General features: G+C 57.5%; 1 protein-coding gene across 4 annotated transcripts in view; it reads left to right on the top strand.

Moving 5' to 3' along the window:
• The first annotated feature begins 1,998 nt into the window (after positions 1-1,998).
• Positions 1,999-26,091, top strand: part of NFIC (nuclear factor I C) — a 62,605-nt gene continuing 38,512 nt past the window's right edge. For all 4 annotated transcript variants that reach the window (XM_054578073.1, XM_054578077.1, XM_054578074.1 and 1 more), the window contains exons 1-2: positions 1,999-2,164; positions 11,643-12,174. In XM_054578073.1, the coding sequence (XP_054434048.1) occupies positions 2,135-2,164; positions 11,643-12,174 (562 nt within the window). In that variant the 5' untranslated portion in view covers positions 1,999-2,134. The remainder of the gene's footprint in view (positions 2,165-11,642; positions 12,175-26,091) is intronic.

The raw sequence follows: 26,091 nt of genomic DNA, 5'->3' as shown, positions 1-26,091 counted from the left end.
CTAATGTTGCCATTTCACGGATGTGGAAACTGAGTTCCAAGAGGTGCAGTCTGTGCTTTCCAGACTTGACCTTAGAAAGGAATCTCAGCTGCTACCTGAAGGTTGCAGGAAGGGCGGGGGTGGAGGGGCAATCTGAGGAGAATGCTCAGAAATACACTTTAACTTTTAATGTCTGTGAATTGGGGATTCTGCCATCTGCGTGTTCCTGGCATTTTCTTAAATGATAAAATATTGCTTTATGTTAGATTGATGTTTGGGTTCCTAGACACCTGCCTCCCCCTTTCATCTTGGGGTTTGAAATGCCCTCCACAGCTGCACAATGGGGGGTTTAAAAAACATTTTCAAAGTGCTCATGATGTGCTAAGTGCTGCCTGAGTAACTGTCAGCGGCAGGCAGCGAGGAGCACTCCGGACCACTGACACTATTGCGGATGAATCCTGCACCCTCCTGGTCTAGCCCCGCACGCTGGGCAAGTGGCCTTGCTCTGTGGGCCTCAGTTTTCTCCCCTGTAATAGAGTGAAATAACAGGGCTGCTGGCTACTTCACTTTCACACTCTGGGCATGGGGCAGCTGCCCTACGTTAGTAACGGTGTCATTGGCCTCCGGATGTTCAGAAAAACTAGTGAAAATGGCCAAGCTTTCTAAAAAGGTCTTGGGGCACATTGGATAGGAAGTAAAGGCTCTGCTAGGAAACATTGTCCTTATGCAAACTGACCCTATAGGGTGGGCACTGCTAGGCCACTTTACAGAGTAGGACACCAAGGGATGGAAGAAAGCGTCCACACACCCCCGCCCCCCCTGCAAGGTGGGAAGGAGAGCTTAGGCAGCCTCTGAGCCAGGAGGTGGGGATTGAGGGAGTGAACCTGGGAGGAGGAGAGTTAAGGCCAGGGATTGAGGCCAAGGTCATCAGGCACCCTGGGGGCTTAGACTGGGGGAAGAGTGGGTCTGTGCTTAATTATTCTCGAGGGAGAACAATGGAGCTTGAAGAGTGTGGGCTACTGGGCCAGACAGCCTGGCTCCAAGCCATTCACTGTGCCTCAGTTTCCAGATCTGTGAAATGGGCACATGACTGGGGTTGATAGGAATCAGTGGACAACCAGGAAGAGGCTGCAAGGGTTTATGTGGGCAGCCTGAGGTTCTGCCTGGGCATCTTCCTCTTGGGGGTCTGAGGAGACATATGGGAGAGGCCAAAGCCATCCCCTCCCCAGGTCCCCTTTGGTGATGATGAACGAAGAAAGAGCAGAGTCTTGGACGCTCCTGGGTTAGCTGGGGTCCCTTTGGCCATTGGGGGTGCAGTTGTAGCCAAGCCCCTCTGCCCGGGCACTGCAGTCCCAGTCTGGTTCTCCGGGACCAGGGAGGAAGGGGTGCAGGAGACCCTTCTCCTGCCATGCACCCCGGGACGTACATCTTTAAGGGCTTTCCGCGCTCTGCGCGGCCTCTGCACACGTCACTGCTTCATTCTCCACCCCCCCCCCACCCCCTTGGCTCGTTTCTCCAACTTCCCGGCCAGCTCCGGGCGGGTTGGGGGGGTCATAAAAATCTACCTCCGGCCCCCAAATGTCCAGCAACAGCCTAGCGCCCCCTCCCCACTTGACTTGGGCGAGCAGTCTTGGGGGACCCTCTGTGGTCTCATTGAGAGAACGGCTGCGGGTCCCCATCCGGTGTCCCGAGCCCAGCGGCTAGAAATTCGTAATAATGGCAATAATGGGGTTCATGAGGCATGAGGGGAGCGGCTCTCCTTTCTCGTTCGCGCTCTTTTTTTTCCCTCTTTTCTTTGAAAGTTGGATGTTGAAAAGTGGGAGGTTCGGGTGGGAGGAGAGAGAAATTGGGGGGGAGGAAGGGGAGAGAAATTGGGGGGAAGGGAGGAGGTTGCCAGAGGGAGGAGAGACAGAGACACTGAGACGGAGGAGGGGAGAGGGAGAGAGAAGGTGGGGGGCAGGAAAAGAAGAGAGGGAGTGAGAGACGCAGGAGAGAGGGAGGGAGAGAGCGGGAGGGAGGAGGGAGGGAGACCGAGGGAGGAGGCGGCTAGGAGCGCGCGCCGGCCGCGGCCGCGGGGCGGGGGGGGTTGGAAAAATGACTCAGTAAGTTCAGCGCGCCCGCTCCGGCCGGCCCTGCGCCTCCCGCCGCGCCCGGGATGTATTCGTCCCCGCTCTGCCTGACCCAGGTACGCCCCCCGCCCACGCCGCCCGCGCGCCGGGTCCCGCTTTCCCCGCATCCCGGCCTCGGAGTTTGGAAGCCGGAGGAGGCGGGACGAAAAAGGCACGCGTCCTCCGGCGGCCCTGGCCGGGATGCCCCCAACGCGGGCCAGGGGCCAGTGGGGGATGGGCTAGGCCGGGACCCCCCTCCTTCACCCCTGACACTCACCCCATTCCTGCTCCGCCGTTCGCCCCCTTCCCCACGACCAGGACCTCTCCCAGTCCCGGACGTTTGGGCGCGGGCTGCAGGTTCGCTCCCCGTGAGCTCCCCCACCCACTCGGGTAGGTCTGAGGGGCGCCCCCAAAGTTCCTCGTGAACCCCGTGCCTGGACCAGGGCCTGCCCCTAGGAGAAATTGAGGGAGTCCTGGCTGGCTCCTGGACTCTCCAGCACTCCTGATATGTTCCCCGGACCCTCTCCTCACCAAGGTTGCGCCCCGTCACTCCAGCCCCAGCCGCCTTTTCCCCCATTATTGGCCCACGTGTGCGTGGAGGGGGGAGGGGGCGCGTGAACTTGGAGGTACCAGCAGTAGGGGGAGGGGTGCTCGATTTCCCGTCTCTGTCTCCTGCTTCCCCCCACCAACCCCACGCCCCCACCACCATCCCGATGTTTTCGCCGCATCGATTTGGGGGTTATTGAGCCGCAGCCGGGAGGAGCCGAGAGGCCTGCGCTCCGGGGTCTGGCGGGCACTGCGGTGCTGCTCACGCCCTTGCCCGCCGGCACCTGTCCCTGCCCCCTCCCGTAGTCTCTCACCCTTGACCATGCTCCCAGGCTGCCGAGGCTGAGCCCTGGTGCAAAGATGGGGTGCAGGGACTGCCCTTCCTCAGGCCACACCCGGAGACGTCCCAGCTCCCTCCCAGACAACACCCACCCTTCTGTTGGTTCTACCTTCCAGTTTCACCCTTACCCCATGTGCTTGTGTGTCTGTAGGCCAGTGGAATTCTGGCCTCAGTTTCCCTTGAGGTGACATGGGGCTCAGGCTGTTTCTGGAGAGAGGGGCAGCATGGCCTCCAAACTGTGAAGTACAGTCCTGCATGTCCTGAGGAGCATTGTCTGGGAGAGCACAGATGGCCAGCTTAGGCCCCAAAGACTGTCAGTCTCTGCCAGGGGTCCCCCCATTCACGGTAGAATCTTTGTCACTGGCCTCCTCCAGCACCCGCTGAGGAGTTCCTGGCTCCACACAGAGACAGTGAAGGCTGGTGCTGGGGGTGGGGGTCTCAGTCTTGTCCTACCCACGACCTCCTGGATGACCTTGGGCAAGTCCCTGCCCCTCTCTAGGCCTCCATTTCCCTCTCCGAGCAACTTGTGGAGGGGGTCCCTAAAAGTAATCATCACTGGCCTGTCTCAGTCTCCCAGTCGTCCTGAAGTTCCCCAGTAACAGCTAGGGTTCTAGTCCAGTTGCTGCAGGACCTTAGGCCTCCCCGGCTCAGACCTTAGGGGGGTGGGTGGCCTGGGTGGCTCTGGGTGCCCCTGCCCCCTCTGCCCTTCTTGCGCACTCCCTAGATCCATTGTGGGGGGGACAGGCAGAGGAAGGCTATTCCAGGCGAGGAGGTTGGAAGGCCGCCTGTTGTCACTGCGCCCTGGAATTCCCCCATCAGGACGCTGGGAGACAGGCCTCTATCCACGTTGCAGAGAGGGGGTGGCGGGGAGAACCAGAGGCCTGGCATCACTCGTGAACTTGGACACTCACTGGGGCTGGCTTTACCCTGGAGCAGGGCAAGGATCAGCCAGGTGACTCGCGTGAAGTCAGAAAAAGCAGGTTGCTGGGCGCAAGGGACCGGGAGACAGGAGACAGAAACAGGCAGAGAGAACCAGAGCGCTCCCTGCTGGGGTGGGGAGGGAGCAACGCAGGGGCTTCCCCTCCTCTGTTTATTCTCCCATGTGCCCCCCACCCTGAAAACCACTCCCCCCACAACCTCCTTTCAAGCTTCCCCGCTCCAGCCCCAGTTTAATCCCTGCAGCCCCGTGCAGGCCCAGCATGGTCTGAAAGTCTCAAGCTGGGGACCTGGGGGGGACCCTGACCGCCCCTGCAGGACCCCCCTCTGCTGGCTGGCTCAGTCTCCCTAATCTGCCCGCACCCCATTTCTCTCTGTCTTTCTCTCCTCATCTCTCTGTCTTTATTTCTCCATCTCTGTCTCTCTCCGCCTCTCTCTCCCTGTCATTTCATCGCTTTCTTTCTCTGTCTCTGTTGTCTCTCTCTCCATCTCTACATCCCTGTTTCTCACCATCTTTTTCCCTTTGTGTGTCTGTCTCCTTGCCCATCTGTCTCTCCCCGTGTCTCTCTGTCTCTGGGCCTCCATCTCCCCTCTTGACTCGACTAATTTTACAACCTGAGTCCAGCCTAAAATAGCTCCATTTTAGCGGATCCGGCTGCTCTGACCCGGATCCTCCTAGGAGCTGAGACTGGTTTGGGGGTGCAGCTCCCGTGCAAGCTGCCCTGTGCCCCCGGCCCTGCCCACCTAGGGGTGGTGGTGGCCCTGAAGTATTCTGGGAGCCCTGTCCTTGTTTCAATGGTGGTGACTCAAGCGCTTTTTCACTTTTACTCTTAAGAGGAACTGTGTGGAGCAGCCGTTACTTCCATAAATCCTGCCGGCGGGAAGGCCGGCCTCCCTGTGCTTGCCCCACTCTGGGCCTCCCTCCCGGCCTCCCTTCTGCCTGCTGCCACCGCCACGTTAGTTATTCCGGGTTTGGGGCCAAATCTCTCTTGGCTGCAGTGCCCAGGATTCCCCGGGGCCACAGCCAGTGCCGCCGCCAGGGCCCCCTCCCTCATTCATTCATTCTTTCCTTCATCCCTTCACCTTGGTCCTTTTCAGGGAGGCCCTCCCTTTACTGCCATTTCTCCAGTGGGGAGACTGAGGCTGGGAGAGGGCCCCAACTTTTGTTTGTTTTCATAGAGCTTTATTAAGCACCTCCCATGGGGGTGGGGGGCGGACAAAATGCAGTGAGGTATAGGCCTGGTGTGAGGGTCAGGCTTCCCCAGCACCGCTGGGCTGGGAAGGGGGCCAAGACCAGAGAGGGCCAGGGCCTGCCTAGGGCAGCACAGCGGGGCTGGTGAGGCCTCTGCCACTTTGCACCAGGTGGGTGGCCAGACCTGAGCAGGTGGGGACTCCCTGTGCGCTCCCTACCCAGTGCCTGATGGCCTCTGGTCAGATCCTGTAAAAGGCACAACCTCGCTCCCTGTCTTTGTCTCTCTGTTTCTCTCCGTGTCTGTATCTCTCCCCCTCCCTTCTCTGCAGTGGAGGTGCCTCAGCACCAGGGCCCAGCGCCTTGTAAATCTTGAAGCTGGGATTCTGGCCTAGTCAGCGTTCTCGTTCTCTCTCTCTCTCTCTCTCTCTCTCTCTCTCTCTCTCTCTTTCTCTCTCTCCCTCCCTTCCTCCCTCCCCCTCCTCTCTCCCTCCCTCCCTCTCCGTCTCCCTTTCCCTCTGCCTCCCTCCCTCCTTCTGTCTTATCTGTGTCTCCCTCTGTCTGTCTCTTCTCTCTGAGTGAGCCTCCCTCCCTCCCTGTCTCATGACAAAATGGATGGGAAATGCTGAGCCCTGGGGCCCCCTGCCCCGCAGGCCCTGCTCCTTTCACACACCTGGGCGCACATTGCTCTGCGGTCAGTAGTGCAGCGGCGCCCCAGCGCTCCCCTGCGCACTCACCGCACCTATGAGGACAGAACCTCCCCCACCTCCGACGGGCCCTGAGGTGGGGGGTGGTAGCAGAAGCCCAGGGGGACCTCAGACCTGCATGCAGATTTCGCTCAGGAAGCTCAGAAGGGAGTTCTCCTTCCAGTGATGAGACTCTGAGGGGTGAGCTAGCCCTCCCATGCCTCCCTCTCCCCCCAGCGCAGCACAGTAACTGGCAACCCTCAGCTCCTCGGGCTGCCTGAGGGTCCAGGGAAGCAAGACGCCTCTGAGGTGCTGGGCACAGGGCCTGGCGCACAGTCGTGCTCATAAATATTTGTTGCGTGAATGGAGGACTAGATGGATGGTTTTGCCAGTTGAGAGAAGGCACTTGAATCTCTCTGAGCCCCAGCCTCTCCCTGTGTCCCCCGGAGGGGAGCATAATCATGCCTTCCTCCCATTCTCCACCCTCCACACAGTGACTGGTATACAGTAGACAACAAATAACTGTGGGTAGCAGCGACCCCAGAAAAACTGGAGCTTTGACCCACGAGGGTTTTTCTGTTGACCTTTCTTCCCAGGCCAGCCCTGCCCAGGGTCTTCCCAAGTTTGGCCAGACCAAGTGGGTGCCAGCAGCTTTTGTCGGCTGGGGTGTGTGGACGGGGCCAACAGGCAAAGGAGGAGATTGTTCCTTCACTGATCTGGATTCTGGGGACACAGCAGTGAACAAAACAGATCAAACCCACCTCCTAGAGGGGCTGCCGTCCAGGTGAGGGGATGGGCAGGAAACGAGGTGACAGCGCAGGACCAGACTGCTGCTTTGGCTGGAGTGGCCTCCTCGAGGAGGAGGAGGAGGAGGTGGTGGTAGCGCGGGGCCCAGGATGGAGCAGGGGAAGGGAGCCACACAGAATCCAGAGAGTCCATATGGAATGCAGAGTGGGCATCACCGGGGAGCCCCAAGGATGGGGTCAGACCATGTGTTCAAGGGGCCCAGCAGTGGGGCTGAGGAGTCAGGAGATGCAGTTATAGGGACTTAGGTTGAAGTCCCAGCTCTGTGCCTACCTGGCTGCGTGACTTTGGACCAGTGGCTTCAATGCCCAGTGCCTCAGTCTCTCCCTCCAGACAGTGGGCACAATAAATGCTCAGCCTCCAAAAGGCACAGCCTCACTCCTTGACTCTGTCTTGAACACCATGCCTCTGCCTCAGTCCCCATCCTCTTTCTGGGACACCAGGCAGAGAAGCCAGAGATCTGGGGCTCGCACTCACTGGTCGCTTTGGTAGGGGGTTTTCGCTCTCCGGAGTTTCCCAGAATTCCTCCCCATGCCCAGCCAGTGAGGCCTTGCACCGCCAGCCTCGGCCCTTCCCTGCCCTCACCTCTCCGCTCTCCCTTCTGTTCACTCTGCTGTAGCTTTACCTGCCTCCACGCCCGTTCCCACAAAACACTGAGCATGGTCCTGCCTCCAGACCTTTGCATGTGCTGGTGCTGTTTTTGCCACCTGGAAACCTGCTCTGGATTGTCATCTTTCAGGTCTCTGTTCAAGTGTCCTGTCCTATGAGAGACCCTCCCTACACACCCCCAGCTAAGAAACAACCCTTAAAGGATTCCTTGACCACCTCAAACTCCTTTCAATTTCTTCAAACCACTTTGTTCAACTTGACATTCTACTACATACTTGTTGATTTGTTTAATACCCATTCCTGCCCCAGATCAGAGTCTGGGTGAGGGCCCAACCCAGCTCACTACTGGGTCTCCAGCACTGTGCATGGGGTTGGCACACAGTAGGCACTCAGTAAATGTTTGTTGAACTACTGAATGACTCTCCCTCATTAGATAAGAGCTGTTCATAGGCCCTGATGCTCTGAGCATGCGGGGAGGTTTTGCCCTAGGTTAGGAGCTATAACTCTGGTGCCAGATGGGTCTGCATTCGTGTATGAGGACTGCTGTCTGCCACTTCACCTGGGCTTAACCTGGAGAAGGGGACGTTGAAATCAGCTTTGAAAGTTGCATAGAAGCTTGAAATAAGCACTTAGGAAGTGGAGAAGATAGTGATTACTGAGTGAATGAAGGAGAGAGAGAATCCTTCCTGGAACACTATTTGGAGGGAATTGGAGTTCCATGGGCTGGTTTGCTGCCCTGGACTGTGAGGGTACTAGGGACACTAGAGGGGCTCAGCCCAGTGCACGGTTGTCCCATCCATAGGGCCCAGCAAGGGCCTGGAACCAGGTGCCTACCTCCAAGCTGCCGCTGCTCCCTTTGGCTTGGAAGTCCCAGTGGGCCAAGTGCGGCTTCTGGGGAAGACCTAGCCTTGTTCCCCTCCCTCTGCTCTCTGGTTACCAGGGCAGTAGGCAAGCCCCCCAGTCCCCAACAGCCCACAGTGTCCCTTTCTGCCCATTGTACTAGATGAGAAACGGAGGCCCAAAGTGGAACAGTGATTTGTTCCTGGATCCTACAGAAGGTGAACACAGAGGCCGATGTCACCCAGCCTCATTCCCCTATAGCAGTGAGCGCCTCAGCCCTGGGACGTGGGGTTGGAGGAGGAGCAACAGCTGGACCAGACCCCACAGTTTGTGTGGTCCAAGCGAGGTCTGAGGGAACCCTGAGGAGAGCAGGAAAGGCTGCTGGAAGGAAGGAGCACTGAAAATAGGGCTTTGAGGGATGTGTAGGAGTGTGGGAGGGTTCTCAGCATCTAGCTTGCCTTGGCTGTTTCTTTTGCCCTGTCAGCCAGTGAGGGCATTGGAAGGCGCCTGCGGAAGAGGGCTTGATTGTTGCAGGTCTTAGGGACAAAGAGAGCGACTGGCCTGCCTCTCATCTGGCCTGACCTCCCAGGGAGGACAAGGGAGGATGGGGCAGCAGGTCCGTGACCCACTTACAGACTGTTTGTCTTCTTTCCCCCAGGACCAGCTAGGGTCACTGGTGACGTGGGCTCCCACCCCTGCTCGCCTCCCTGGCACCTTTCCCCAGAGAGGGGGTAGAGACGGGGGGAGGGAAGGAGCTAGAAGAGAGGTGGGGGCTTAGGGAGTAGGAGCCCAGACCAAGAAAAAAATTGGGGGAGAGGGGCTCAGAAGTGGGGAGGTGCTCAGAGAGAAAGGCGGTCAAGGAGAGGAAGAGTCTGGGGTCTGCACCTGCCCCTGCTGGCTGACACCCCAGCTGCTGCTTCCCAGCTCCCTCTTATCAGGGCCCCAGTAATCGCCAGAACTTGGGTGGCAGCCACAGCCCAACGTCCACACCGTTGCCCTGGCGTTCCCTCCACAGGGACAGCGACCTGTGCCTCTATCGATTCCCTGCTCCCCCCCCCCCCCCCCCCCCCCCGCTTCTCCAGCCAGATGGCCTGGGCACTTGTCCCGGCTCTGCTGACTGGCTGTGTGACCCTGGGCAAGTGGCTCCCCATCCCTGGGTCTGGCATGTCAAATGGCATTCAAGCACAGGACAGGCAACTCAGTTTGGATAGGGACTGGCAAGGGATGGGGCCCTTCGCCCTCCCTCTGCCTCAGCAGGTCAGCGGGGTGGGAGCATCAGAAAAGGGCCCAAGGTTCAGCTCCTGCCACAGTTGTTCCAGTGACTCATGCTTCGGAGCACATTGGAGTGGGGAACTGAGCGCACGAGTGGAGCCGAGCCCCGTTCCACCCCACCCTGATGAGGGCAGGAAGCTATTTTCAGAGACTCAGTAATAAGTGAAATCTGAGGTCATCCCGCTCCCCCCTCAGCACCCCATGGCCAGAGGTGGCTCAAAGGGAGAGAAGCACAGAGCAGGGAAGGTGTACCGGTCAGCGGGCGCCATGAGCATCCAGGTCTGGAGGTGGGACAGCCTGGCCACATCCGCCTAGAAAGCAAAGCAAGGGCCCACAGCCGCGTTTCTCGCCCTCTGAGGCCCCAGCCTTGCGGAGAGCGGGCTTTCCTGAGGAATGGGCCTGATGGCCGTCCGGGGCAGGGGTCAGGGGGAGCCCCGGGTTCTTATCCTCACACAGGCCCTGAGAGTGAGACCTAGGCCAGGTCTCCAGCCCTCTCGGAGCCTCAGTTTCCACATCATGCAATGTAGAGTGAAGCCTTAGGCCTTTTCCTGCCCTTCTGGAAGATAGTGAGCAACAACAACAATAATAATAGCACAGTGCAACCCTGGTTCTTGAACTTAATTCGCTCCAGAAGGCTGTTGGAAAAGTGATTTGTTTGAAAACTGAACCGTTTTTTTCCCCCATTGGAAATACAGTATCAGCATGAAAGAGTTGTTGAATTGAGAACAGAAGTTTTGTTCTACAGTCGAGACATTTTTTTCTGTGAACAACTTGGTCGAGAACCGAATTGTTCGAGATGGGAAACATTCAAGAACTGAGGTTTGACTGTAATAGCTAATGCAGCCTTTTGAGAACTGGGCACATAATGGGGTTCATAGGCCAGGAGGAGATAGCATCCCATTCAAGAAGCCTAGCACAGTCCAGGCGAGAGTGGGGAGGTGGGACTGTTTTTCTTCTGGCTTCCTTTCTCCTTGAATGTCTCACTCTTGAGGCTGAGAAACCAGGTCCCGATGTTCTGCAAACTGTTTCCCTTGCTAGAAAACGGAGAGAATGACGCAGCCCTCCCACCCCCTAAGAAGGGGATGGGGCTTCCCATGTGGCTATCCAGGGGGCCCCACTGGGGCTGCTGCTTTCATAGGGGGAGTCAGATGGGTGTGGGTTCCAGCCAAAGCCCCTCAGGACTGGGCCCCCTCTTAGGACCTCTGTTTCCTTATTGTGGGCCCAGCAACACCAGTTAGGTACAATGGGAGGGAGATGTTGAAGTCACAGCTCTGGCTAGGTCTCAGCTTCCCCAGGCCTCAGTTGTTCCCTCTGTGGAATGGGTCTCTGGGGGACCGGGTGAGGCAAACTGGCCCTCAGGGGCCCCTCTCTCTAGCTCTGAACCTCCAGGGCTGAGCCCCCTGTCTGTAGTACATGCCAACCTGCTGCCTCGGGCCTCAGCTTTCCTGGCCCCTGAATGGGTCTGTGCTGGAGGCCCTGTCCTTCCATCAGCCCCTGACATCCAGGGGTCCTGGTTGTGGTCTGTGCGCCTCAGCCAGTCCTGTCTGTACATGTGAGCTTTAAAAGCAGCCCCTTGTCCTCATTTTTTGCATCGGTGCCAAGGACCGGTAGGGGCAGCCCTAGACCCCCATCTGTGTCAGCTTCCTCTGCTGAGCACTTGGGTCTGAGAAAGGAGCCCCAGGCACTGTTCTGCGGTCACTGAGCACCCACTGTCTGTGTGCTCAGTCCTGCTCTCAGCATTAGAGCTCACACACAGCGTGGGGGCCCAGTGCCAGCCATCTGTTGTTGTCGATAAAGTTTTATTGGAATACCACTGTGCCAGTCATTGACATCTCACCTAGGTTGCACTCAACAGTGCAGAATGGAGTCGCAGCAATGAAAATATTCACTACCTGGTTCTTTATGGTACTTTCAAACCTCAGTTTTAGAAGGAAGAGAATGGATCCATGATACCCTCATGGTCCTGGTCTCAGTTTTTCCCGTCTGTATAATGGGGCTCCATCAGCCTCCACCTGGAACCCTCAGCGTGTCCTGTCTTGGGGGTCAAGGCAGTCCTCCATCAATGTCTTCTTTGACCTGGGCTTCCTGCCTAATCCAAGCCTCAATTTCCCCATATGGGCAATGGGTTTTCACCTGTCCCCCAGGAACTTCTGCCGAGTCCCTTCCGCTTTCCTGAGGAGGCGGAGGGATCTGCAGTGGCCTCCTGCCCACATCTGCCTGACCCTTCCCACTTACTGAGTTCCTGGGGTCCCCGGGCTTCAGTCTTCTGGCCTGGGCAATGGGTCTCCTTCCCCAGCGCCTCCTGACTTCCCACCTCTCCCGCCCGCCCGCAGGATGAGTTCCACCCATTCATCGAGGCGCTGCTGCCTCACGTGCGCGCCTTCGCCTATACGTGGTTCAACCTGCAGGCGCGGAAGCGCAAATACTTCAAGAAGCACGAGAAGCGGATGTCCAAGGACGAGGAGCGCGCAGTGAAGGATGAGCTGCTGGGGGAGAAGGCCGAGGTGAAGCAGAAGTGGGCATCGCGGCTGCTGGCCAAGCTGCGCAAGGACATCCGGCCCGAGTGCCGCGAGGACTTCGTGTTGGCCATCACCGGCAAGAAGGCACCGGGCTGCGTGCTCTCCAACCCTGACCAGAAGGGCAAGATGCGCCGCATCGACTGCCTGCGCCAGGCCGATAAGGTGTGGCGCCTGGACCTGGTCATGGTCATCCTCTTCAAGGGCATCCCCCTGGAGAGCACTGACGGTGAGCGCCTGGTCAAGGCGGCACAGTGCGGCCACCCAGTGCTCTGTGTGCAGCCGCACCACATCGGAGTGGCAGTCAAGGAGCTTGACCTCTACCTGGCCTACTTCGTGCGGGAGAGAGGTAAGCTGGGAGGAAGTGCGATGCACAGGTGTTCAAGGAGGAAGGTGGGCTCTTGTGCGGTTGCAGGGTCTGAGGGAGGAGGCAGCATACCTGAAGTCAGATGTGGGAGGTGGGTCCAAGCGTTGTCCAAGGGAGGCGGCAGGCCAAGGGGTAGGGGACCCATGGGAGGTCCCAGGGGGTTGGTGGGAACAGGGATGAGGCCAGGAGAGAGACTGACTGAGGGGAGACAGGCAGATGAAAGATGAATAATCTCATTTCTGGGGAGAGCTGGTAGAGTACTGGAGCTGTATGCTGTGAAGACTGGTTGGTTGAGACTCTCAGACCCCCAGCAGAGGCTTGATGGGGCACACATTTGTGTTAGGAGTGGGAAGCTGGGGTGCTGTGTGACTCTGGCTAGGTCACCACCCTCTCTGGTCCCCAGTGTCCCCAGATGCAGCCCTTCTGCCTGGATGTTTGCTGGTTCTGTGGTCAAATGCCTGAGGTTGAAATCAACAGGGTTTTTGGGGGGGGGGGCGGTAAATCCATACCAGCTTCCTGGAAGAGGAGGTGTGGCTGAACTGAGCTCTGTGGGATGGCTGGGCATTGACTGGTGTGGAGGTAGCCCAGGTGGTCAGCAGCCTAGGTGGAAATATGGAGGCCAGATGCGTGGTCCAGCCTCTCGAGGTCACAGGTGCTGGTGGCTAAAGCCAGGGCCACTGTTTCCTGCCTGTGTGTCTGTGTTCCAAATGCAGCCCTTGTGTGACTTTAGACATATCATTGTATTGTGCCTCAGTTTCCCCCTCTGTACAAAGGGGATAATGGCCATGTTGATTCTTTGCAATGGTACCCTTAGATGAGGCTGTGGAGCTTGGAGTCTCCAGAGTGTGTAGGAGGAAGAGCCAGGCAGAATTTCCTAGTCTTGACCTTGATTTCTTGACCTTGACCCCACCTGCCCCCTGCCCCACCTCCACCCAATTAGCCACAAGCCCACTGGGGCTGCCAGTGAAGCAGTGTTGGGGGGGAGCGTGGAGGCACAGAAGTAGAGGAAGTGACTGTCTCAGGCAGGGGGCAGGGGGCAGGGGCTGCCTTGGCTCATTACCATGCAGGTCCAGGTCTCCCCCTCCACATTCATCCTCTGCACCCAACCCCACCCCCACCTCCTCCGAGCTGAGCTGATAAAATTTTGAAGCAGAGTTTTCTGCCAGCGTCAGCACAATCTCCGGGCGCCTCCCCTCCCCCACATGCCCCCCTCCCCCCTCAGCTCAGCAGGCAAGCTAGGCCTCCAGGCCTCCCCAGACACCTTCAAGCCCCACCGCTAGCCTTTGCCGGCCAGTCTGGTCAACCTCTCTGAATGAGGGCCAGGAAAGGTCAAGGCTGCACCCTCCCCTGCTTCCAGCCCACTCCATCATCCCAGGGGAATCCCTGCTCACACTGGGCCCAGCTGACCCAGCCCCAGCTGGCCTGGAGTGAGGGCGGCGTGTGAGAGCTGGGCCTGGATTCCAGCCCTCGCTCGGCTGCCTGTTGCCGGCTCATCCGGACAAGTTGCTCAACTTCTCTGGGCCTCCTTTTCTTGTCTGTCAATTGGGAAGCTGAAAAATAGCTGCCTGTAGGACCATTGGGTGCCTGTGGTTGTTGAGGCAAGTGCCAGGCACAGGGCTAGGGCTCCACGGATGGCTATTGTACACCTTCATTAGGATTACAGTTTCCCCCCTTCAGGCTTTTGCCTGTGCTGTTCCCTCTGGCTGGAATGCCTTTCCCATATGGAAAACTCCTACTTATGCTTCAAAACGCCAAGCCCTAGCTCCACTTTCTCTCTGTCAGGCATTGTTTTCAGAGGGTTCAGCAATTTTTTTCCCCGTTCTCACAGCAGCCCTATGAGTCAGGAATCATTCTTGTACTTGTTTCACAGAAAAGGAAACAGAAGCCCAAAGAAGGGACTGCCTGAGGTTACACAGCCAAGAGAGGACAGAGTGGGATTTGGACGCAGCTGGCTTCTGAGCCAACGCCCCCGACCCCGCTGCCCTGCCTCCAGCCTTCCACACCCAGTGGCAGCAAGGGATTTAGGGAAATGGTCGTTTGCAATATGGGCAGCCAGTCAGCATGGCCGGGCCACCTCCAGGCTGCGTCTGTGTTCTAGGCTTCCGGCAGCCAAGGCCTCCTCCAGGGTGCCCGGACCAAGGCTGCCCTCCAGGACCTCCGGCTGAGCCCTAGCTCCCTGACGTTCATCCCAGGACCCTTGTCCTCATTCTGGGCCAGAGTTAAGTCTGTTCTTGGCCAGGCTGATGTCAGTCCAGCGGCAGAGAGAACGCACCACCACCTCCCCGCTCCCCGCCTGTGGGTTCCAGGGCTGGAGGGGGTCGGGTCCCAACCTGGGCCAGAACACAGTGTCCACTTGACTCAGTCTTACTGGGAGGCGTGGAATTGGTGAGGGGGTAAGGACAGGCCTCTTTTGGCCTCTGGATGTTGAGGGGAGCACCTGCCATGCAGCTCAAGGAGGGACCACCTCTGACCTCAGGACCGGGGCCTCAGAACTGACAGAAGGACAGACCCACTCACAGGGACGCAGACGGAGACACGAAGAGACACAGAGACTCGGAGCCGCCTCACACTCAGCCCTTCCCTGCCCTTGGACGAGGCCGGCTCTCCCCACCCCCAGCCTCACCCCCTCTCCCAGGGGGCGTCAGGTGGATTGGTGGGGCCACGCCCCAAAGTGGAATCCAAGGCCTCCACCCTTGGGTTTATTTTGGGGGTACAGGGTGGGGACTAGCCATGAGAAGGTCCCTTCACTACTGGGGCTCTCAGAGCCTAGCGCACCTCTTGGGGCCGAATTTGGCTGCCCCAGGCATCCATCCGGCGCCACTGTGGCCATAGGAGCCTGGTTCCAGGGTTGGACACAGTGTGTGCCCCATGGCCAACCTAGGGGACCGCTGGCGGTGCTGTGGGGAAGGGGTGATGTGCTTCCCCTTGGGGACAGAGTGGGATTTGGGCGCAGCTGGCTTCTGAGCCAACGCCCCCCACCCCGCTGCCCTGCCTCCAGCCTTCCCCCCAATGAGTGCACTTTGGGTGGGGGTGCTGTGAGCAGGAGATGAAGAAGCTAACAATTCACAGTTAAATTAATAAATGTGATGTCAGGGAAACAAAGCAGGGGAGGGGTGTGGAGAGGGGCCAGGAGAGTGCACTCTAAACAGGAAGGAACACTTGGAGGAGGTGACTTCTGAGATGAGGCCTGAAGGAATTGAAGGAGGCGTGGAGGGACTGAATGAGAATGCACGAGGCAGGGGCACAGCTAGTGCAAAGGCCCTGGGGCTGGACTGGCCCAGAGGCTGCAAGGTGTATGGGAGAGGGAGGTGATGAGGGTGGTGTGGAGGCCAGGAGTGGGTGAGCCTGGCGCTCTTCGACCTGCCTTGCATCTGGGAAGGCGCCTGGAGGAAACAGGGCCCAGAGAGAGAAGCCAGCCCTGAAGCCCAGCCAGGCTTCCCTGCCCCCTCTGGCGGCCCGAGAAACCTGAGGCTGGCGGGCGCAGTGCCAGGGGTGGGCAGGGGAGGGGCTGCCAGGCCCGCCCGCTCCAGGCAGCTGCCAGCCCGCCCCAGCCTCCAGCCCAGCTGGTGCCCATTTGCTGACGCTGCTGTGGGCCGGACCTCCTTCTCCCGCCTCATGCGGTGCCAATCTCCCTGAATCGTGCTGTGGGCAGGGGCCAGCTTGGGAGGCTCAGAGGGGAGAGGGGCTGCCCAGGGCGCCCCAAGGAGGGGGCAGGAGAAACTGGGGGGTCCCCAACCTCTTCTGGATGGAACCAGGAAGCAATAACTACAAAGTGAACAGTAACTGTGAACACATATTGAATGCCCACTGTGAGCCCTGTTCTGAGTCCGTTCCACATCTCGACCAGTTTAACTCTCTACCACCCTGGAGGGGAGGGACCTTCTCCGTCGTTTTTCTAGGAGGAAACAGAGGTTCAGAGATGGTCAGGCACTTGCCCAAAGTCACACAGATCGTAAGAGGCAAAGCAGAATTAGAACCCATGGATTTTGAGTCCTCAAAACTCCTAAAAGAAAAAAACTAAGAAACACTTCCGAGGTTGTCAGGTAGCACCCACACCCTCCCAGTTGTACGGATGATAAAAAGGGCAGGTGCTGAGCACCTAGTGGATAAATGAGAGAGGAGGGGTGAACCATATTTAAGTGCCTGCTGTGCCCAAACCTGGGGCCAAGGTCTCCATAAAGGGTAGCCTGGGCTGGGATGGCAGGAGACAGGGCCTCAGCCTGGAGCGAGGGGGCCTGGGTCAGCCACAGCTCTGCCTCTGGCTTGCTGTGTGACTTAAGGCAAAGACCTGCCCTCTCTGGTCTAGCGTTGGAGGTAGCGGAGAGCTTGGAGCCGGAAGGTAGGGCCTGTGGGCCGCAGAGAGAAGCGAGCAGGCTCTGACCAAGGGTCCCCTTGTATTCTGGTACCCATTAATCTTCATCTCAACATTGGGTGCTGTGCTGGGGAGGCAAAGGGTGAACAGGAGGGCGCATGAGGGTGCCTGTTTCTTTGTATAGAGGACACAGTTCATGCCCATATTTGCTCCAGGCTGTGCAAGATACATCCTTCTCTCTGAGCCTCAGTTTTTCCATCTGTAAAATGGAGTGGACACAAACTGTTCACTGAATTGAGGGGGTGAGTCAGTGATTCCAAAACAGCGCACAGGAGGCGTAAATGCTCGGTCCCTTCCTGGATCCTCTCCCCAGAGGGGAGACTCCAGTTCTGCTCTGAGACCCTGAGCCTCATTCTACCCGCAGTGAACCCACAGGGGCACCTGTGACCCAGGACAGCTACCTTGTTGCCTCTCCAGGCCTCTGGGTGGTGAAGGGGTGAGGGGCTCCCAGCAGCCTGGATCTTCCCAGGGCCAGGCAGCCAGGTGTGCCAGCTGCCTCTCTGCGCAAGGAAGGTGGCTGCACGAGTGTGAAGCCCAGACGCCAGCTGACAGCGTATTTATAGCGATGGCGCGAGGCCTCTGGGTTCATGGTTAATGGCCAAGAGGGACTAACAGGTGAGGATATTGCTAACGCAGCAGGCCACCGGGAGCCCACAGTTGTAGCTGCACAGTGTTGGGAAGATAGTAGCATATGCGTGGACTTAACACCACTGAACTGTGCACCTAAAAATGGCTAAAGTGGTAAACTTTGTTACCGTGATTATACCACAATTTTAAAAATTGTTTGTTTTTAATAAAAACAATAAGTAATGGTGCTTCTGTGTGCATGTAATGATAAATAATTCGTAAATGTGATATCGGTGATGGTAATGTAATAACAGTTTCTGTGATCACAACCATTGTCATCATTATCCTGAGGTTCCTGGCCCAGCTCTGCCCTCTCCCCCACTGGGCAGCCTTGGGCAAGTTCGCGCTCATCTCTGGGCTCCTACTTTTGCGAAATCAGCACAGGGAGTATCCAGAGAAGGGAATCCAGATAGCATCTAAGAGAAAGAAGCCTCTTAGCACGTGGTGAGTGCTCAGACAGGGCAGCTCTCAGTGAGTAAATCCTCCCGCCGCAGACGTCCCTGCACGTGTGCCCGGGTTACACGTGTGCACACAGCAGGGCAAGGGCGCCTTGTCCACACCGGCAGGGCCCAGCCCTCGGAGGAGCCAGCAGAAGCGGAAGGCATCACATTGCACCTGTGGCGGCCATCCTGGCGTGGCAGGGCTGCAGTTGGCACCCTGGCCCGGTGCCCAGGGAGTTAAGGGGTAGCCGAGGGCAGCTAGGGACATCTCCGGCCCCCCCCTCAGCCAGCTGCCAGGCCAGCCCCTCTCCCTCCAGCTGGGTGTGGGCAGGAAGTCACAGATGGTTAGAGTTGGTAAGGGATGAGGGAGGGGGCACTTGGGGACAAGGGTGTCTTGTTCACATGGGGAAACCGAGGCCTAGAGAGGGGCAGGGCACTGCCAAAGGTTGCCCAATAAAGGCCCTTCCTTTGGTCCATTCTGACCCGTCTTCAGTGCCAGGCCAACTTGTGTGGTGCCAGGGCAGGGAAAGGAGGGACCCTCGTATCTCAGGGTACATGACATGCAAGTTGGGGAGGGGTTCCAGGGCCGGGCCGGGGAGACTGTAGGGTGCCGGAGCTGAGGGGGCTTCTGGATCTTCTGGGATGCAAGTTCTGGAATTCCCAAGGCCTGCGTTCTAGATTTTCCAAAGTTGGGGTCTTCACCCTCCAGGTGATTCTAGAATTCTCCGAGGTGAATTTCAGATGAGCAACGACCAGTAGATATACAGTGTGAGCCACATAACTTAACATTTTTTTCTGGTATCTCTACTTACAAGTGTGGACCTACAGGGGAAATTAATTTTAATAGCCTGTTCGTATAACCTGTCTTTTAACACAGGACATCCAAAATAGTGTCATTTTGACACATAATCGATGTAAAACAGATATTGAGGTGTTTTACATTCTTTTTTTGTCCTAAGTCTGTGGACTTCGATGTGTGTTTCGCGCTCATGTCTCCCTTCTGAGCTGCCGTGTTTCAGGCCCTCGGTTCCAGTGTGTGGCCAGAGGCTGCCGTGTGGGCAGCTCATCTGTAGAACATCTGAGTTCTAGAGTATTCTGAGGCATAGCTCAGATCTCCCGAGTTATGAGAATGCAAGGAGTGGGTTCTAGAAGGGCTCACCTTGGGGCTTTTGAATACAGAGAGACAGGGTCTCCCCATCAGCACAGCTGACCTTGAGGCAGGGTCGTCCGTCGGCGGGCGGGGGGCTGGCCTGGGCGCTGTAGGGGGGTTAAGCGGCATTCCCGGCTCAGTGTCAGGAGCTTTCCCCAACTGTGACAACCAAAAGTGTCTCCACACGTCACCCAGCGTCCTTGGGGAGCACAGTCACCCCAACGAGAATGGCTGTGCTAGGAGAAACCTCAGAATTCTTTGACCTTAGGTTATTTCACCACCCGAGAAATGGTTCTAGAATCTCACGAGCCGTTTCCTTGTATTCCTCAAGTGTATTCTTGACCATCCAGGAGCAGGAGCCAGAATTTTCTGAGTTGGGTTTCTGGGTGTCCAGAATTTTTTACGTTAGGTTTTTGTTTACCAGCAGACAAGCTCCAGAATTTTGTGAGTTGGGTTCTGGACCATCCTGGGGAGGGTTCCATCATTCTTCAGGGCGAGTTTTTACAGCATCTGGGAAGAGCTTCCACATCTCCCAAGCCAGGCTCCTGAGAATGTGAGGAAAGATCCTCAAACACCCAAATCTGTCATCAGTTATCTAATTCAATACGGTTTTACCAATCTCCAAGAAAGCCTTGTACTCTGGGCCATTAATGGCTGGCTGCGGAATTCCTCACACTGGCTCTTTGCACACCCAAGGACAGGGTCTGGGATTTTCTTGAGCTGGCGTCTAGAACATCCAGGGGGCAGATTCTAGAATTCTTGCAGTCAGGGATCCAGAAAGTTCAGGTCAGAGTCAAATAAACCTGTCCTCAGACATTGGTGACTGAGTAGAATATTCCAGAAAAGATGCCTTCAGAGGGGGAAGGAGGTAGATTTTAGTTCCTCTGAGGCTCCGTCCAGACTGGCTGAGGCAGCAGCTGCCCTCCTGGGGACAGCCACCTGAATGGGGCCCCCTTGCGGGGTGAGGTGTTTAGGAGCAGGTGGTGGGAATATATGTGGTTGAGAACGTGGACAAGGGTCTAGACTTTATTTAATTCCTAGTAAATGTCTGTTTATTGGATGTGGGACATGGAACCCTGGCTGTGTTTCCAGAGGCTGTTGTGGAGCCATGGGCACTTAGTAGGTCCTCAGTCGAAGGCAGTAGCTGTAGTAGGTGACGCTGACATCTGGCGGGAGGCAGGGGTTGTTGTCTGCCTGCGTGTATGGGTGCTGGGGGCGCTCACAGGGAAACTGCAGGCGCGTTGAGGGCTTACCTGGTTAAACCCTCAGGAGGTGTCAGGAATCATTAGCACCATTTCATTTCACCTTAATTCCACCAAGGTAGGGATTATCATTAACAGCATTTAACCAGTGGGGAAATTGTCCCAGAGAGGCAAAGCCACTGGCCCAAAGTTGTGTGGCTAAGAGGCAGAGTCAAGATTCAGACCCAAGTCTGGCATCGCTGAGGGCCCACATTCCCCTGATGCACATTGGGGTGCATCAGGGACCTCCCCAGAACGTCCCAAGAGTCCCCCTTGGGCCTAGACTTCAGCTGGATCAAGGAGCACATTTGGGGGTCGCAGCTTGCTTACGGGGTTGGGTGGGACTCAAACCCTTGACCTGGGGGAACCAGGGAGGCTGAGGTGCACCCCAAGCCAGCTGTCCCTCTTTCTTTCCGTTTCTCTCCTAGTCCCTGTCTCTGCTCTGCCCACCCCTAGTCTCTCCCAGCCTTTGTCGGTCTCCTCCCTGCCTCCCACCCCAGCCTGTGGGCTGCCCGGAGGCAGCAGCAGCAGCTGAATGGGCCCCTTGTTCCTGACCACACCCGCCCCTTGGGGTCACCCCGGGACAAGCCCTGGCAGCCTGCTGCCTTAAAGGGCCAGCATCCAGAGAGGAGGGGGAGGAGAGGGACACCTCTACACTCAGGCCCCACCCTTCCCAAAGATGGAGGGACTGATGTACATGGTAGGGTGGGAGGGCACCGCACCCAGATACCCCCAACCACATGTGGTCAGAGGGTTGGACCCCAGGCTGGGTCGGCCCACCCAGGGGGAGAAGACAGTGCACACAGGGTAAGGCTTGGGTTTGACCTTGGACATATCCCTCCTCCCCTCTGTGCCTTGGTTTCCCCATCGGTGTCTGAGGGTCCTGTGCCCCCCGCCAGGGTCTTGGGGGCAGATGGAATAGTATCTGATACACAGGTTCGGTGCACGGTCGGCGTCCTCCCCGTGCGCTTTGTGCAGTCAGCTACGCCGCACCTGCTGACGGACGGCTTGGGAGCGGGACTTCACGTTCCTCTGCGCCTCAGTTTCCTCAAATGTAGAATGAGTTCAGCCAGCAAGGGTTAAGCCAGTTAATAGAATTAAAGGGTTTTAGAGCAGGGCGTTGAAGGCTTCGGCTCTGGAGCGCCTGCTGTGGGCGCGACTCCCAGAGTTCCCCCTCCAGGCCTGGCTGAGAAAGGCCCTACTTGCAGCCTTGTTTCCGAGGGAGGAACTGAGAGGTTAAGGCTAGGGCTGAGGCTGCACACAGCCCAGACTTCACCCCAGCTCTGCTGCCTCCACCCTCCACTCCGGGCTGTGTAGCTCCAGGCTGCTCACTGGACCTCTCTGGACCTCAGTTTCACCTTCAGAGCAATGGGAATAGCCTCTGTCTCCTCGCACACTGGAATCCTCTCACTTTCTCCCACCCAGAGGATGCCGTGTCTGGGAGTCAAGGCGTCCCCCAGGCCGGAACTGTACCTAGTGGCCACTCTGGGTGGCCTCAGCGATCCTGTGCCCCAGGCCACCCCCACAGACAGCCTGGGACAGGTTGCTGCCGGATGGACAAGCCTGTTCCCTGCTTTCTTATGTAATCAGGTTATGCAAGGGCAGCTGGCCTGCTTACATAAAAGGAGGCGGGCTGGAGCCCAGCAGGGGAAGGGGAGGCTCTTAAAGGGACCCAACTCCCCCCAGTCTCCCCTCCAGGGCCCTACATGAACCCACAGAGGGAAGCCTTATAAACCCTGGTCAATTCTGCACTCATCAATGCCATCATTGTCATCATTATTATTATGGTCCTTGACATTTATTGTCACACTATTTTTTCCCAATGGCAGTGGGGGGGCAGTCAAGTGGCTTCCCCCACCCTGCTTCTCATGCTGTTAACCCCTTTTCTCCCTGATCCTCAGTTTCCCCATCTGAGCAGTGGGGCGTGTCAGTGAGGAAGGTAGTGGGGCATAACGGGGTCTTGCCTCTGCCATCTGCTCACCATGTGACCTCAGGCAAGTGGTAGCCCCCTCCGGGCCTCAGTTTCCCCATCTGTAAAACATGCCTATCTCATGGGGCTGCTGAAGGAGACAAGGGTGAAACCATGCAAAAGAGTTAGGACAGCATTGGGCACACCTGTTCAGTGCTCAGCCAGTAGAACTATTTTGTTGTCAGTAAGTATTTATTAAGCACTTACTGTGTGCCAAGCACTTTTCTAGGTCCTGGGGACACCTCAGTAAAAACGACAGACAAAAACCCAGCCCTCCTGGGGCTCACAGTTTGTTGGGCTAAATGAACAAAGGACAAGAAATAAAGAATGAGAAACTAACATCAGTTCATGATAGAGGCTATGGAGAAATATAAAAGAAGGCAAGGGGCTAGAGAGTGGTGGGCTATTGGGGGGGGTCTGTCTCAGCAAATGGACTTGACATTTGAGCTGAGACTTGCAGGTTGAGGAGGAACCAGTTGTGTGAAGAATTAGGGGAAGGGCATTCCAGGCAGAGGGCACGGCCCGTGTAAATGTCCTGGGGCAGGACCCGGCCTGGCATGTTAGAGGAACAGCGAGGGAGCCCGTGCGGCTAGAGCAGAGTGAGCGAGGGAGAGAGAGGGAGTTGGGTGAGGGCAGAGAGGTGGTGGGGCCAGGGAGGACGCGGGGTCTTACCCAAGGGAGGTGGGAGCCCGGGAGGGCTGCGGGCAGAGGAGCGACTGGCCCTGACTTGGGTGCTCACAGGCGCCCTCTGGCCATGGCAGAAAGGACAGACTTGGGGGCACACATGGGAGTTGAGAGCCCAGCTGAGGCCCTGCACTGGTTCAGGCCAGCAACTATGGGGGCCTGCCCAGGTAAGGCAGGTTCCAGAGGTGGGAGAATTTGGCGGCGATTATCAGTCTTGGCCTAGTGGGAGAGTGCGAGTGAGTCACCCAGTCACACAACTCCCCCTGAGGCTGGCGCTGGCCCTCCCGCCTCCTGACCCCTGCCTCCTGCCTGTAGCAGGATCTGCCTGGGAATATGCAAGGAAGGAAGGGGCAAGGCAAGGGCATGGCACCCAGACACACCCAGGGACACTCCTGGAATCAGAATGTTGTTAGTGGGCAAGTTGGGATGTGGCTCTAGTGCCCAGGAGGCCCGTGGGGGGTCTGGGCGGACCTGGTGGGCAGCTGCCAGCCACCAGCCCTAAGCCGGGTGTTCCACCCGCACAGGTAATATTATTCCCATTTTTACTCCCCGTCTTACCAGGTAAGCTTGGCCTGGCTCCTGCCCCCGCCCCCTACACCTCTGTTTCCCCATCTGTGAAGTGGGAGTGATAGTCTGTAACTGTTCAGCAGGTACAGCGAGCATCTAGCAGACAGTAGGTGTCCGTTCAGTGATTAATAGCAGTAAGACAGGAGTTGAGGGGAGGGAGCCCCCTGACATGGGAGGCATGCAGGTGGGAACCCAAAATACTCACTGACATGGGCCACGGGGTGACTGACTTCCCCTCTCTGAGCCCCTGTTTTGATTCTGTAAAATGGGGACCGCCGCCACGAGACCCCCCATGGTGTCAGACCAAATTCCTGCTCAGAAGGGTGTCTAGGCTGATGTTTTGCAGTCTCAGCCCCATGTGACAGCTGGGAAAACTGAGACTCAGAGACAGCCGGAAACTGGTCGGGAGTCACACAGCCAGTCAGAGACAAAGGGAAGCCATGAGCAGTCTTGCCACATGGTTCTTACACCCCAGAAACAATAAGAAGCCCCTGGAATGCATGGCCTGGCTCCAGGCTGTTATTGTGCCTCAGCTTCCAAATCCATGAAATGGGCACATGGCTGGAGTCTGTGGGAATCACTGGACACCCAGGAAGAAGCTACAAGGGCTTGTCTGTCCAGCCTGCAGTTCTTCCTAAACACCATCCTCCTTGGGTATTGAGGAGGCATTGGAGGGAAGCCACCCCCCGCCCCCACCGCCAATTTCCCTTTGGCATTGGCAGAGGAGGAGAAAGCAGATTCTTGGGGGCATCCAGGTTAGCTGGGTAACTTCTGTAGCCAGGCCCCCGGGCGTGGGAAGTACGGCTCCTCATCTGGCTCTGGGGAAGCAGGCCTGGCCTCACCTGCCCGGAAGAAGTTGCTAGAGCTGGGCAGCGTGTCCCACCTCAGATACTTGCTGCACAACCGTAGTGCACCGGCCCAGCCCCTGTCAGACCCAGACATATTTAGCGAGGCGGCAGGCAGTGCAGCTGTCTCTGCACGCACTCAGACCAGTTGCCCAACTTCCCCAGGACTTTACCTGCCCCTCCGTAAGCCTGTGTGTAGCCCCTGGGATTGTGTGTAGCTCCTGGCATATAAACACTCAGTAAATGAAAGTCATGATTATTACTATTCTTTTCATACACTATTCTTTCTCCCCACAAGCTTGTTCTGTGCCTGGCACTCTTACTTATATATCAATACCCCAGCTCAAAATGTCCCCTCCTCCAGGAAGTCCTCCTTGTCCCCCAGGCCAGGTTCCTGTTACTTCCTGGGCTCTTCCTGCCACAAGTCCTCCCCTCTGATATTCAGGACCTGGAGCAGTTGGTTTGGCCTCTCAAAAGATGATTTCTGCTGATTATCCAAGGACCAAGGGGACAGGAGATGGCCAGTGCTTAGGTTACATTTCACAGCTAATGTAACCCATGCCCTGGGCTTGTCAGAAATCCCTTGGGTCACCATTGGTTGCAGTCTACACCCCCCTAAACCTAAGCTTTCCCTCTGAATAGCCTTCAATTTTTACAGCTTTCCTCAGATTCCTTTGTCCAACAAGCGTTTATGTTGCACATGTATGCCAGCCCATGTAGGGATAAACCCAATTATTCATTCAGTGAGCATGTATTGGGTACCTACTGTATGCCAAGCTCTGCTGAAATAATCACGCTCACTTATCTCTGAGCATCTAGTGAGTACCAGCTATGTGCAAGCATTTATTGAGCACTAACTCTGTGCCAGGCTCCAGAGAAGCCGACGGGGAGGAGGATTGCCCACTACCCCCTCTCCATTCAGGTCTGGGCCCTCTGGTGTCCATCCTCTTCCTGCGTTTGAGGCAGCAGGTTTAAACCCTGGGCTCTGGAACCACAGCAACTAGGCTCCAATCCATTTGTCCACATACTGTCCGTTCAGTCCCTGACCGTTAATTTCCCCTCTGTAAAATGAAGCACCCCACAGTCTCACGTGTGTGCAGTTCCACATCTGCTCTCTGCAGAAAGGGAAACTGAGGCACAGAGAGGGGCCACAATGTATCCCCCGCCCCTGCCGCCCTCCTCAAGCAGAACTGGGATGGGATCCCTGCTACTGACCCCACCCCAAGGCCAGGCCCAGAGAGGGGCAGGGCTCGCCTGAGGCCGCACAGTGTGGAGCTGGCTCTGCCCGGCCCCTGGAGCCCTCCCCTGGGTGCCCGCCTCCCTGGCCAGGCTGCCAGGCCGGGGCGTCCCAGCCCCCCGGGGCTGCTGGGTCCGTGACATGGCCACAGAAACATCAGAAGGAAGGGGAAGCCGGGTGGGGCCGCCTGCCCCCCACCCTGCGGGGCCACCCCCACCCTGCGCCCATACTTGGCAGAGGTTGTTCTCTGGCGCTTCCGCCCGCTTTGTCCACCATGTGGCCACAAATGGCTTCCGGGGCTGGCCTGTCCCCCTGCTGTGGGCCCGCACATGTGTGTGCAGCCTGTGGGCACATGTGGCTCCCGGAGTTCCCCCCTAGGCTTGCCCCAGCTCCCCCTCAGCAGCCGCTGAACCAGGCAGGCCTGCCAGGGAGGCGGGAGAAGGCCTTGGCTTAGCTGCTGGAGAAGCCAAGAATTTGCTCCAAATGTAAACAGCGAGTTATTTTAAGTCAGCCCCCCTCCCCGGGGGGGTGTTGACACATTTGACATTGGGGGGGGGGGGCCAGGGTGCGCGTGTGGATATTTTTAACCTTGTTTTTCACATCCTTGGTGCCACCCGGCGTTTGGTTTGCACCGAGTGGCAGCGACTGGGCAGCGGTGGCGTGGAGACCCAGGCAGGGGTGCCGGGCGGCCCGGCCGGCGGCGGGCATGCGCCACCCGGCTGCTTGGCTCCGCCGCCGCCCTGTTGGCACACGCGTGTTTAACCCCC

This window comes from Pteronotus mesoamericanus, unplaced genomic scaffold, assembly GCF_021234165.1.
Source record: "Pteronotus mesoamericanus isolate MK-2021 breed Mesoamerican mustached bat unplaced genomic scaffold, CSHL_Meso_final contig_482, whole genome shotgun sequence".
Classification (NCBI taxonomy): domain Eukaryota; kingdom Metazoa; phylum Chordata; class Mammalia; order Chiroptera; family Mormoopidae; genus Pteronotus; species Pteronotus mesoamericanus.
This window is presented reverse-complemented; position numbering and strand designations above follow the sequence as displayed.